Source organism: Pezoporus flaviventris, unplaced genomic scaffold, assembly GCF_033815535.1.
Source record: "Pezoporus flaviventris isolate CSIRO_AGI_PZ_B2104156 unplaced genomic scaffold, CSIRO_AGI_Pfla_v1 ptg000158l, whole genome shotgun sequence".
Classification (NCBI taxonomy): domain Eukaryota; kingdom Metazoa; phylum Chordata; class Aves; order Psittaciformes; family Psittacidae; genus Pezoporus; species Pezoporus flaviventris.
The window spans coordinates 570,587-584,390 of NW_026892706.1; the positions used below are offsets into that span (position 1 = coordinate 570,587).

A 13,804-nucleotide genomic window follows, 5' to 3' on the forward strand; every position below is an offset into this window, starting at 1 on the left:
AGAGTACTGGTGCTCCTCTCTGCCCACCTGTATGCTGTTCCTGGTGTGATCCCTGCCTGGCTGCCCTGTGCCCTGCACCAGCAGTGCCCCCTGTGCCCGTGCTCAGGGATGCACTAACAGCCCTGGGCTTGACCATCCCATCCTGCCCCATGCACTGGTGCCCCCGGGCAGCTGCCAAAGCCCCGCTGCAGCCCGCAGTGGGGGTGTTTTCCTTGGGAACCCCTCATCAGGCAGCAGGTCTGATCCCAGGGAAGGGGCTCTGGGAATGTGGCGTTTCGGGTTCCCAGGTCTGCAGTTGCTCATTCCTTGCATCACCTCCACTCCGCAGTGGCCATGGCTCTGGCCCCAGCAGCACTGGTGCTTGGTGCCCTGCCCGGTGTGGTGCAGCGTGTTACCTGCTGGTGCTGCCCGCTCAGCCCACAGTGCTCAGCAGTATCTGCTGCACCCCGGCTCTGCTGCCTGCACGATAATGCTCATTCCATCTGGGGAGCCTGATTGCCGCCTTGTGTAAATACTGTGCCAAGCACAAGGGCTTCTGGCAGGCGCCAGCGCTCTCATTGCTGCGGTGATGGCTCCCGCCTGTCCTGCCCAGCCACAGGTATAAACCGTGCCCCACGGGAGCTGCCGTGAGTCCCGCAGTGAGCTCGAGCATGGCCGGCTGCCAGAAGGTGCCTGGGACCAGTTTGCTCGTGCTGGGTGGTGGTGGGATGGGAGCCCCCGCTTCCCTGCTTGTGCACCTCGGGATGCTGCGACTGGGCGCTGTTTTGTGGTGAGCACCGAGGGTCCCGAGGCACCTGAAGGGCAGCGGGACATCCCCAGGCACTGGCCCAGCCGCTGTCCCACTCCGCACAGCACTGGCAGATCTGGCTGGAGGTCAAAATATCTCCAGGTCCCTATCCCATCCCTCCCTGCAGCGGGCAAGGAAAGTTCCAGTGAGGTGGCGGTTTTCCCTAGATCCCATTAAACTTTCATGTGCTTTCTCTGCATTTCTGCTCGCCTCCTGGCTGCCACAGCTGCCGCGTGCTGGTCATGGTCCCCTCCTCACCCAGCGATGTGGCAGGCAGGGATGTGGCAGCTGAGGGCAGAGGCAGCAGCAGCAGTGAGGGTGCTGGGGTGCTGCAGAGTAAAGGTTTTCACTGTAATCTCTGGCTTCTTTGGGAGTTGAGAGCAGGCGAGGGTTCCAGTAACCCCTCTGGGAGCTGCTGGACAAGGAAGAGGAGGAGGAGGAAGCAGGAGATGTAGAACAAGGTGGCAGGCAGGTGACAAGGGTGCAGAAACGGCTGGGCCAGGCATCCCCAGGGAGCCGGGACATCCTCCTCGACACCCCACACGCACTCCTGGGACCCCTGTGCCCTGGCAAGGCTGCTCCCTGTCAGCCATATCAGGATCCAGTACACCTGTGGTTGGTTTAAACCATGTCTGTCTCTTAGAGGTGGAGCAAGGCACTGCGAACCTCTGCGTGGCTGGTGGCTGTCTCCAGAGAGGGGCTGGGATCTCTCAAGCAGAGGGAGCAGTGGCACAGTGATGGTGTGGATGTGGAGGGGAGGTGGGCAGGGACCTCCCTGCAGTGGGGCAGAGCCTGCTGGCATGTAGGGCTGTTACCCGTCACCCCTGTCAGTCCCTTCTCGCTGTCCTGGTCTGTGCCAGCAGTGTGGGACCTTCCCTTCACTTCACAGCAGCTCTAATCCACCAGTGCCTTCATCTATTTGCCTTGTGTCTGTGATGAACTTCTAATGAGCTTTTAATGAATGACTGCCGTGGCTTTGGGACATCCTGTGCTCAGGCAGGCTCAGGGCAGAGCCCTTGCCAGGGCTCCAGAGAGAGCTGGGAGCCCTCCTTTCTGTAGGATGTAGTTTCTGGATGGCAGAGGCGAGTGTTCCACCTCCTCCTCTGAGGGGAGCTGGGTACCGGCAGCTCTGACATCCCCCAGCCTTGGGCACCTCCAGCAGCTCTGCCTCCAGGCCGGCTCCCAGCCACCTGCACTGGAGCATCCCTGTGGTCTGAGAGCTCTTCCTGGTGGGCTCCCTCATGGTTCAGGGGCACGTGCCCTTCAGCTGTCCCAGCACAGGCTCTGCCACTTGGCTCTGGCACCTTGCTGGGCTCTAGACCAGTGGCCAAGGCCACTCCTGTCCTGGTGCCATGCTGTTCTCCCTCTTCCAGAAAACAAAAACCAAGGAGTCCTCAAGGGTTCATTGGAAATAAATAAAAAAAAAAGGGAAAAGTGCTGATTTGAAGGAAAGCCAGCCCCATCCTGTGCACGGGAGCGCATCGCCAACCCATCCCCGAAGGGCAGAGAGAAAGATGTGCTTAGAACTGCAGCCCTGTGCAACTTCTGCCTTTGATCATATATCTTACATGTGCCCTTTGCTTTCCCTCCTCTGATATTTATTAGGTTTAATTTTACTGGGACGCGGCTGTAAGTGAGACAGATGGAACGGGGTCTGTGCGCCTGGTGAACACATCTTAATTAAACAGATAAATAAACTTTCATTCCAGGAGACTTCAGGTTTGGAGGGGCCCCTCTGGGGCTGCGTCTCCGCAGGGCTGGGCACAGCCCTGGTGCACTGCTGGTGCCATCGGCCTGGCTGCGGCAGTGGCACTGCCGAGGCAGGTGGGAGCAGCAGGTGAGGGACATCCACTGGTGGTGGTTGGTGACATGTTCCCTGCTTTGGGCTGGCACTGCTGTGCTGGTGTCCCACGGGGGCTCCCCGCTGCTGTGAGGGCATCTCTGCAGCCAGGCTGATGCTGGCGATGGCTGAAGGAGGGGGAGAGGAGACTCAAATGCTCCTTGGCTCCTTGATCCGTGTCCGGTTTCCCCATTGCATTTATCCTGGAGAAACATGGCTGGTTCCTGCTGATGCTGGTGGTGCTGAGGGTCTGCACCAGCGGGGCTGGGGTCTCTGCCCAGCATATCACTCCATGCACTCTCCTTGCAGGAGAGCAGCGTCTCTCCTTGCCCTGCAGCTGGAGCCAGTCAGGACCTTCCCATGACACGGCTGCTGGCTTGTGGCACTGCCACTGGCCAGGAACGCCTTTGAGTCACTCACCCTGCCCGGAGCCAGGCTCTGGTGCGGAGGACAGGCACATTACCTCATCCCAGAGCTGGCTCCCACCTCCCATGGTTTGCTTGGTTGGGCACCGCAGCCCGGAGCATTGGGCCATGCCCTTCCCTGGTCACCTCTGCCTGAGCAGCGCAGGAGCTGCCATGGAGCCCGACCAGCCCAAGGGCCTCGGAAGCTGCCCATCACCTTGCCCAGGGTGTCTCTCACTGTGCAGTGCTGTGGGGTGCTCAGGTGTACATGGGGTCTGGTGGGCTCCTCTCCCCACAGTGTTTGTCCTCCAGCCCTACGTCCTGCCCATGCACCAGGGCATGCCGGATTGCATGGTACTGGGGCTGCCAGAGTCCCTAGGGAAGGGGAGCTGGAGGCAAGTGGGCAGTGTTGGCTCTAGGCACCGAGGTGTGTAGGACAGGATGCTCTACTGGGATCTGTGGTGGTGCCATGGGCAGTGGAGGGCGAGCAGTGACGGTGGGACATGGGAGCTCACTGCAGCGCATGCTCCTCACATGGAGTGGTGGCCAGAGGATGCTGCTGGTAGCAGATGTTGCTGCCAGGCTCCTCTCAGTACCACGGGGTGGTGGTGATGAGACCCCATGTCCCTTGCCTGATCTGGCACCCCATGGTCCCTTTGGAGCATGGTCACCCCAGGAGCAGGACCCTGCAGGGGGCTGGCACCCTCAGGACCCAGACACCGTTCTCGGGGCAGCTTTTCCCAGAGCTGTTTGTTTCACCAGGTTTGCCCGGTCGCTCCTGCCGGCCACGCCACTGCTGTGGAGTGTCTGCAGCAGAGCAGGAACCGCTGCGAGTGTACCAGGACACTGCAGCGTGTCGCTCTGCCTGGGGATACTGTGGAAAATCCCAGCCTCCGATCAAGGCTGGTTGTGTGCTGGAGGCTCCAGCGGAGACGGAGCATCAGCAGCTGCTGGCACAGACCTGCCTTTGTGCATCACATTTGGCCAAGATGGAAACTGAACCAAGCCCACGTTTCATTTCCCACATAGCCAGACACAATGCCGTCCCGGCTCTGAAGTCAGGTGTGATGCGGTGCCGGCAGTGTGGGACGCCAGCACAGGAACCCCTGTGACAGAACTGAGCTCTGCAGCACCTCAGGGTGCCAGTGCTGCACGAGGTGGGACCAGGGACCCCAACGAGCACAAGCGTGTGCCCGTGCCGGCTGTCCCTCACGGGCACTGGCATGTAGGCTGCTGCTACGGCAGCTGTACCAGAGGTGTGCGCGGCGTTGATGCGTCAGGGCTGCCGGCAGTACCGCAGGCCAGTCTGAAATGCCAAAAAGCCTCTTGAGCTCCGCCAGGGCCGCCCCCGCCCGCTGCCAGCACGGGGCAGGGGGTCCTCACGGCTGCAGGGCGCGCGGGGATGCCGGTGCTCCCGCAGCTCCCCGCGCCAGCGGGGCTCGCAGCCTGCCCGGAGCAGGCCCTGCGCTTGGCAGCGCCGAGGCTGCGGCGGCTCCCACCGCGAAGGCCGGCGGCTGCCGGGGCCATGCGTGCTGCAGGCGTGAGCGGGTCTGTGCCTCGCAGGGAGGCGGGGCGGGGGCTGGGGCTGCTGCATGGCTCCCTGCCCGCCGCCGGCCCCGTCTGCGTGTGTGTGTCCCAGGGAGAGCGTGGTGCGTGTGCATGTGTCCGGCTGCGTGTGCATGGGGAGCCCCGCGGCTGCGGCGCTGCCATCGCGGGGGCTGGGAGCGCCGGCTGCTCCGCACGGCTTCCCGGGGCGCCCGCGGTGCATCACCGAAACTCCCGGTAAGCCCCTTCTTCCCCCGGGAGCCAGCGCCGCGATGGGAGGCGGTTCCGCCGCCGGCCCCATCCTGCCTGTGCTCCCGCAGCGCGGCGGCGTGCGGCCGGGGCGGTGGGAAGCGTCTGCAAGCGGCGGCGGAGGGGTTAAGTGCGGGATCAGCTGTTCTCATGTCATTACGGATTCTCTTCATTTTATACAGAGCTCTGTTTGATGTCTGAATGCACAGGGGACTCCCCCTCCTCCTCCAACTCCCACCCCTTTTATTTCGCTCCCGAGCCCTCTTTCCCTTCCTCCTCCCCTTCCTTTCTCTCTCCCGCTCCCGCTCTGGCTCACGCACACCCTTTGCAGACCGTGCGCTCAGTGCCAGTGTCTAATGGCACCGAAGTGAACCGCGGAGCGCGGCTGCGGGCGCAGCGGCCTGCCGCAGATGAACCCTCCTAACTAGCGCCGAGGGGTCGGGAGGGACGGCGAGGAGGGGAGAGCCCGAGGGGCCGGCCGGGAAGACGAGGATATAGCGCTGTGCGGAAGAGGACGGACCCGCGAGCAGCTTCACGGCTACCTGTCGACACATGCTGTGCTCCATGGCTAACTCGGGCTGCCTCCTTGTCTCCAACTCAGGCATGCTTCCTCACTCTCTCCCCTGTCCTCCAGCCTTCCTCTACCTCCAACAGGTAAGTCGCCCTCTGCGGGGGATTTTTTTGCTTTCGCTTCACACGTGTTTCTGGCCGGTTCCTCCTCAGCGGAGGGTCAGAGCTTAACTGCTTCCTCCCCGGGCGCGGGGCCTCTCCGGCCCCGGCCCCGCGGCACCGGCCCGTCTGGCAGCGGTGGCAGCTCACAGCCCCCGGCTGTGGTTCCTTTGGGGTTCCTCTGATTTCCCCTCCATGGCAGTTGGAAGCGTGACCGGGACTGGGAGCGGGCTTAGGCACGGGCAGTGCGGCAGGCAGAGCTGCCGGTGATGATGGATGCTCTGGTAAAGGAATGAGAGGAATGAGGCTCCTGCGTGGCGTGAGCAGCCTCTGGGGAGAAGGGAAGGCGATGAGCTTGTGCATGCACACGCGTGTGCGCATCTGTGTGTGCTGTCATGTTACATGTGTCTGCAGCCAGGCTGCAGGGTCAAGCGTGTGTGGGTTTGTCTCGCTGTGGACAGGGAGATGCTGCGGAGGCACCGGAGGGACGGTGGGTCTGGGTGAGCTCCAGGTCTGGGCAGCCTGGCCAGAGGGTGCCCAGGCCATGGGTTTGGTGCTTAACTCCTGGCCAGAGCGTTCTGTCCCATGGGCTGCCCTGGCTCCCGCGCTGCACCCAGTGCACTGGGATTCCGGGCGTGTTGTCCCGGGGGAAGCACAGCTCGGGAGAAGCAGCGTTTCCTCCTCCAGCCGCTCTGCTGCATCGGAAATCCCATCTCCAGCCAGGAGAACTGCTCCATTTGTGCTTTCAGGAGTTTAAAAATTCATGGCATCCTCACCGCGCTCGCTGTGGCCTGTACGGCTTCCCCGGCAGGGAGGACCAGGCACTGGTGCAAACCCTCGGCCCCAGCGGGGATGGGCAGGGAGCCTTTTGGTCCCTCGGGATGTCTGTACCCTGTGTCCAAGTGGAATGCGGTGGCCGGAGCGTGGCTGTGCTGTCTGTGGGAGCAGTGAGGCCCAGGGCTGCTCCATCTGGAGAGGGGGCTGGCAAAGCCGCTGCTGGCTGTACAAGTGCAGCAGCAGCCATGGGCTGCGTGCGGGGCCAGGGCTCATGCAGGGGCTGCTGCAGAGGCCGGCCAAGATGGGTGCGTGATTTATTGCACCCTCCTGCAGGCAGAGGCTGGGGAGAGCTGGGGCTGGTCTGGATTTCAGTCTCGGCTCTGTCAGCCAGTGCTGAGGTCCCTGCAGCCACGAGGCACATCAGACACTGGGCACCAGCCCCGAGCCCTGACCTGTCCCTGGGGGGGTCCATTCCTCTGAGGGGCATGCACGGTGCTTTGAACCTGCCGCTGACGTGGGGCTGCAGCCTCTGCTGCCTGCACGGGAGGTTTCTCTCTCTGGGTGGGATCTCCTGTCCCTCCAGCGAGGGGCTGGCATGTGCCGTGTGCCCTGCAGCGCCTCCAGCTCCCTGCTGGCTCCTGGGGCTGCGGCTGCCGGTTGCAGGGCAGCAGTGGTGAGGGCAGCGGAAGGGGCTGCGCTGTGCACGGGGGAGCTCGGGGTCCCTGTGAAGGAGAAGCTGTTCCCCACCGCGCAGCAAACTGCAGCCAGCAGCTCCTGGTCCCCCATCGCCCTGTTTGTTTTAATTCGACCATCGTGTTTAGCGTCTCTTCCTCCCCACTCTCCCAGAAGCCTCCTGCTCCTTGGCAGCGGGTCTGGACTCATGAGCCAGGAAGGAGGGTTTTAGGAAGAGACTTGGAGTTGGATTTTCACCCAGCTAATGACCGTGATGGAGGCCAAAATCTCCGTCCTCATCCCCGGGACTCGGCATTTGCTGAGGTTCCTCGCCCGGTGCTTGGGGATGGGGAGTTCCTGGTGCATGTCACAACGAGGTGTCAGGCAGAGGGATGTCACTGATGCTGTCACATGGGGAAGGGGCTTAGGGCTTCTCATCCTGCCCAGCTGTGCAAGGAGCCTCCTGCTCCCTGATGCTTTAGCCCCAAATTTGCTCTGGAGTTGGGATGCGCACACCTTCAGCACGCCTGCACTACAGGAGTGCACAGGGAGCCCATGCCCGCCACAGAGTTTGCCTCTGCCCAGCCAGCTCAACTCGGAGGCATCGTGACTTGGCGCCTTCGGCGGGCTCGGTTTGGACCCTGTGGGTTGCGGTTCCCTGTCCAGCGTGTGTGTGTACGTAGGGAGGCAGATGTGTGCGCATCACACCTGGGGATGTATGGGGATGGTGCCAAAGGCCTGGGTGGCCACTGGCTTCTCCTGCGCCAGGGTGTGTGTCTGGCTGTGCTGGCCTGGGGGACGTGAGCTGGGGGTGATAGGGTCCGCCCCCAAGTGCAGTAACTGACCTTACCCCTTTGGACACCTCCTCTTCCTGCAGGCAGCTTGTTGGTATTTGCTGTATTTGATCCCTAAGAGGTCACTTGTGTTTCGTAGCTCCCTGGCTCCAGCATTCTCACAGGGCTGGTATTTGGAGGAATGACCAAGAGATGAAGTTGCCTTGGACTTTGATGAGCTCAGCGCCAGGGAAGATCCGGCTGCCAGCGGGCTCTGGCAGTGCAAAGGGCTCATGCAGGCGGATGCGGGCACCTTGCAGCTCCGTCGGCTCAACCAGCACTACCCGCAGCAGCTGTGGTTCACAGCACCCGGCATGGTGCAGCCACGCTGCCTGCAGGGATCCCCTGGCCCTGCCAACCTCCAGCACCAGGGCTCCAGCAGGGAGCTGCAGGGTGGGCGCATGACCATGACCGAGCAGCCCACTCCAGTGGGACAGGCAGGAATGCCGTATCCTTTGGTGGGGTTTGGCAGTAACGTTTAGCTCTTGCTCAGTGAGGACCTGGGTGCAGAGCGAGCCATTGGTTGCTCCATTTCATTAACAGAGGAATCAGTTGCTGCTTAAAAAGTCTCTCTGCTGTAATTACAAGCAAGCAGCTAATTGCTCCAGGACGAGGCATGGTGCTGACCCAAAACAGACCCATGCTCTGAGGCTCAGCATCAGCGTTGAGTGAGGCACAGACCCTGGTGCAGGCAGTGTTGTGTGAAGACCTGGGTGCAGGACCTGGCTGATGCTTAGGCGGGCTGAGCTCCCCCCCCGGCCCCGCTCACCAGGAGCATCTCTGGTGCATCCCTGGTGCCTGCAGTTGCACCGCGCTGCCCAGCCCACAGCACCCAAGGCTCGGCTGAGCAGCACCCGACCCACCGGGAAACAGCTTCTGCAAAAAGCTGCTTGGAAAATTCCTTTGCAAAAGGGCTGCTGCCAAGTTTAGCATATTATATTTTTAGGGAGCACGTCTATTCTGAGCTGTATTGTCGCGCGTTGCAGCAGCGGGTTCGTTTCAAACCTGGTTTCTCCCCTGGTTTGTGCATCGCGTGGATGTGAGCCCCGGCACAGCAGCTCCTGGCTCTGGCTGCTCTCCCGCACCACAGCAGCCGCCTTCCATAGCACAGGACGGGCTCGAAAGCTGCAAAAAACCTGCTTTCCTTGTTCTTCAATATATTGAAAACACTGACATTAATTTTAGCTTTGCAAAGCTGCTTTTCCCACAATAGCTGTAATTTGGGCCTACACTGCCTGGCGATGCTCTTTTTATAGGTATATTCCTATTTTAGTACTGTAGTGATGGGTGAATGAGTAGATTAAATTAGATTTAGTATCTATCATTCTTTAAAGCATTACAGGCAGTGGGTGCAGGGTATGGTTTAACGAAGAAAGGCTAATGAGAAGGAAAGGCGCAGGATGCCCGCGCCAGCTCCCGGCCCCGGCCCCCGCCTGCCCCCAGCTGAGGGCCCAGCACCCAAATGGGAAAGTGCGTTTGAAACCAGATTTCCCTGCGCTGCCCCAGGACCAGACTGGTTCCGGAGGCTGGAGCCAGGGCTGGGTGGGATGCTGGGTGCTGGGGCCGATCACCCTGGGCTCCTCCAGGGACCTGCAGCAATGCGGTGGTGCCTCAGCTCCCGGCTGCCCTCCCCATGAGCACGACCTGTCGCTGGTCCCAGACAGGACTCCCATGCGTGGCGGGTGCATCACGTCCCTCATTCCAGAGGGACCTCAGAAGCAGGGTGCTGCTGGCATCAACCCCAGCGTGAGCACGGTGGCTCTGTGGGAAGCAGTAGCGATGCTGCCCTGTTCCCACGGCTTGTGTCTGTGTAACAACGGCCTTCAGTGGTGAGCAGCGTGGGCACCAAGAGCACCGCAGCCCTCCAGGATGGGCTTTAGTCCCTTTGGTGATGCTGGTATTGGCAAGCAGGCACACCGGGCAGACGTGGGCTGGGCACAGGGAAGCTTGGGGAAGTGCTGGTGTTGGGGATTGCTGGGTCAGTGCCTCGGTACAGGGGGGGGACCAAGTGTCTGTGTGGAAGGAGCTGAGTCTTCCTGGTGCTGGGCTGCCCGGGGTGGGGCAGTGGGGCAGAGGAGGCTCCAAGCCCATGGGAAGCTGGGGCTTTGACCTTCCTGGTGGGTAGCAGGGAGCGGGCAGGAGCTGGAGTGGTCAGGGAGCACTGCAGGTAAATGGGGGTATAGAACAAGTGTGGGCATGAGCCCCCGGTGCAGGGGACACACAGGCACATCCCTGCTTGTGCACACTGAGGATGCTCCCTGCGGCAATGGCTATCGCCTGGTGAGCCCCATTGTGCCGGGGTGAGCCCCCGTGTGAGCCTGGCAGTTTGTGTGACCAGCAGGTTTCGAGCTCCTGGCTCCCGCAGGGCTTCACCCCTTCCCAAGTGATCGGCGGCTCCAGCGTTTGGCAGCCACAGCATTGCCAGGGCAGCGCCCTCACCCCAGCGGCTGTGGCACCCCGGCTGTGCTGCACGGCTCTTAGAGATGGGGTTTGCACAGCATCAGCAGGATTCGCACCAGCCCCTGTGTGAACAGCACTGCTGAGATGTGATCCCTGGCAGCAGTCACCTATTGCACGGTGAGAGGAGCGCAGGAAGGGGATGCAGGCGGTGCCAGCAGCAGCACTTGGGCAGCTCCTGCCCCTGCGCTGGAGCTGCCGGGGTTTTGCTGTGTGGGACAGGCAGGTGGGAACCTGCTGGGTCAGCACCTGTGGAGCCAAGTCCCACTCACACCCTCAGGGATCTCATCCATGCCCCCTCCATCAGAGCCAGGGGCTGCTGCACCCTGGTTCCAGGAGGCCTCCCATCACCACGACATGGGTGCTGGGGCTGGAGCATGTCTGCAGAGCCAGGGGGTCACTGTGGCTGGCACCCGGAGAGGTGACTGGGGCTTGCTGTGGGATACAGGGTGGTGGCAGTTGATGGCCCATGGCAGGGGGACCAGGCAGGTCTGGCTGCTCCCCTTCACCTGAGCTCCAGGCTTGCAGCACTTTACCATGATTTTCCCCTCATCTCCACACTGTGATCCCTCACCACTGGCATTACCTGAGTAGAAAATGACACGTAAGCTGACGTGATCCCCACAGGTCCCAGTGCCCCGCTGCAGCACAGTCCTGGTGGCACAGGGTGGTGGCACATCAGCGGGCTCCCAGTTCCTTACCCTGGCAGGGGTTGGGATGGGCTGAGCTCTGGCTGCAGGCTGGGGTCCTCAGGGAGCACTGGTGGGGCTAGAGGAGCTCTGGCAGCAGCTGATAGGGGGTAGCAGCCCCAGGCTGGGGGGATCCCACACTGTCGTCCCCCCCTGGCTGCACCTATTCAGCATCTCCCCCCCTCAGCCTTCAAACAGCTCTTGTGTAAAATCAGAACTGGGGAGAAGAGAGTGGGAGCAGGCGACAGTGGCAGCGTATTTGTGATCTGCATTGTGTGGGGAGCTCTTAATTAGAGGTAATTAGACTAATTAACTTGCAAATGAGAAACTCATCTTTTTCTGCTTTTCCTTCATGAGAAAAACCAGAAAAGATGAGCACAGGGATAAATATTGGGGCTCATCACCCCGTACCTACTGCAGAGCCCCTCCAGCTGCGGGACACCCCTCTCCCCCAGCGTTGCCTGCCCGGGGCAGTGTGCTGCATCCCTGTCCTGGTGTCCTTGCGGTGGCTGTCCCCACCCAGGGATGTCCCACTGCAGGGCATGGCTGCCGGCATCCCTGTGGTCCCCAATGGCAGAGAGGGACTCACCAGCCTTTATACACCCAAGCGCGGTCAAGGATGTGGTGAATGTCTAGGAGCTGGTGGGACCATGGCACGGGCCTTCACCAGGATCTGATGGCCAAGTCCTGGCACTCTCTCCACCAAACCCATCCCACCCCCCCCGGGTCCGGAGCTGGGGGTCCCCTCTGCGGCTCCACGTGGTCCCAGCTGTTTTCCAGCTCTTCCCTCGCGGCACCTCTGGTTTCCCCCTCGTGCTGTGCTGCAACACCCTGGGGGCTTTGTTAGCACAACTGGGTTCAAATGTCTGATTAGTCTTTAGGAGATCGAGGGGTCAATTTTCCACAGCTCCTTCCTCTCCATTTAACTAATTTAACTGTGCGATTGTTACAAATTTCATTTTATTATAGCCCTGCTTCTCAGTCCAATTGAATTACCAAAATCTCATTTTCTCAGAAGTGCTGAATATGTAATTAGAGGAAAAATTATGCTCCTGACTGCCTATTAGAGAGGGCTGCGTGAGAGCGCTCGCCCGGGCGCACACATGGGTCCACGGTGCCCCACACTGCCTGGTGTGAGCATGCGCCGCGTGCGGCTGTGCCAGAGCCCAGCGTGATGACAGTGTGACAGTGACAGGGCCATGGATGGCTCCTGGTGCAAGAGGCTTTGCAGGAGTGGGGCCAGGACCGGGCAGTGGCTGGGCTCCTTGGGGACCCATGAGTTGTGGAGCAGGATGCACGCATGCGGCTGGAGCCGGTGTCATGCCCACGGCTGAAGCATGAGGCTGGTGGATGCGGCCCTTGCCAGGGCTCTCCAGTGCCCCCAGCTCCTGGCAGAGGTGAGGTGACAGTGGCTGCCTCCTGGCACCACTGGCAGCAGCAGACAGGCCAGTCTCTGGTGTGGCTTTTGGTCACCCTGATGCACAGAGCCGTGCAGTGCATGGCGGTGACTCTGGTGACTGCAGGGCTCAGCAGGAGCAGGTAGCTCAGGCAGATGCTGTGAGGATTTGGGTCCTCTCCAGCCCATTGCCATCCCTTTGCTTTGCAGCTGAGCTTGTGCCTCGTGTGTCCGCCCATCCCAAACCGTTTCGTGGCCTATGGGAACCAAGCGTTGCTGGGAACCCTGGCCAGCACTGTGCGCAGCAGGGCTGCGCTGCTGCGGGGAGAAGAGCTGTGACAGGGGTGGCCTGGCTGTGCCATCAGCAGCGTGTGCTCGGGGCTGGGAGCTGCTGTGGGTGAGCCCTGGCACCACTGGCAGTGCTGGGATGGAGCAGCGCTGTGTGTCCTCCCGCTGGCTGCGGGCCTGATCCTGTCCCGTCTCTGTCACAGTTACCTGCACCGTGTCAGCCGTGAGCACGTGGGGGTGGCTGGGAGCCCCCCCAGCACCCCCGTCTCGCCTCGGTTACACAACATTATCATTTCATAATACTCTGAAATATACATGAAGTTGGCTGAATGCAGATGAAATTGCACCATTTACTTCATGAATATTTCATGTGGCCTCAGCTTCGAAGTTTCCAGCTGGTGGAGCCGGAAGCTGGGGCCGGACCCTGCTCCCCCCTGGCCCCACGTGGGAGGTGACAATGGGACATGGGCTGTGCCTGCTGCCTGGGCTGGCATCTCATCTCTGCTCCTGACGGCCTTTGCATGGCCACCAGGTCCTCCTGGGCTCCTGCAGGTAGAGGGAAGCAGTGTCCAGCCCTGGCAGTGCACTGGCCACTGAGCTCTGCTGGGGGACAGGAGCAGCAAGGAAAAGGGGGCAGAAGGTGCTGGGACAGTGTGTGGCAGCCCAGCAAATGGTCTTTTTCCCATGCTAGCAGGCTGCCCTGCCTTCCCCCAGTTCCTCCTCCTCTTGCACCATCAGTCCTGCCCCTCGGGTCCTGCCTGTTCTCTCCAGCCCTGCTGCTCTTTGCAGAGCTTCCCACTTGAGCATCACTGGCAGATGCCATTAGCAAGCTCCCACCCCTCCCTGCCTCCTCCTTAATGAAGACATTAAGCACAGCGGCTGCTACCTCCGGCCTCCGCAGCTCCTCACCTCCCTTTACGGCTCCTTCCGGCGGGGGCGATTCCCCCATTGTCCCTCCCCAGTTCCATGGGGCTGCAATGGCCCCGTTCTGGAGAGGATGAGAGGAGAAGCAACTGCTGCTGTCCCCTGTGGCACACAGGGCTTGTACCTCCTGGAATCCAGAGGCCCCCAACGCGAGCGCCCCGACCCTATGCTGCAGCCTGGGGCTCTGTGGCTGGAGCCTGCTGGGGGCCAGGCACTGCTTTGTATGGATGGCGCAGCATTTTGGGTAATGAAATATTCACAGGTCAGTGATTCC

General features: G+C 61.4%; 2 protein-coding genes across 15 annotated transcripts in view; one reads left to right on the top strand and one right to left on the bottom strand.

Annotated features, from left to right (window-relative positions):
* RBFOX3 (RNA binding fox-1 homolog 3) overlaps positions 1–13,804 on the top strand; it is a 137,629-nt gene that overhangs the window by 112,730 nt on the left and 11,095 nt on the right. For 8 of the 14 annotated variants that reach the window (XM_061479832.1, XM_061479833.1, XM_061479835.1 and 5 more), the window contains one exon: positions 5,427–5,479. The exons of 3 other annotated variants lie outside the window; for them this stretch is intronic. In XM_061479832.1, the coding sequence (XP_061335816.1) occupies positions 5,427–5,479 (53 nt within the window). Of the gene's footprint in view, positions 1–5,156; positions 5,480–13,804 lie in introns of all 14 variants that reach the window. 3 more of the 14 variants (XM_061479837.1, XM_061479838.1, XM_061479839.1) reach the window with 1 other exon arrangement.
* ARL16 (ADP ribosylation factor like GTPase 16) overlaps positions 1–13,804 on the bottom strand; it is a 252,529-nt gene that overhangs the window by 78,277 nt on the left and 160,448 nt on the right. The gene's annotated exons all lie outside the window — the stretch shown is intronic.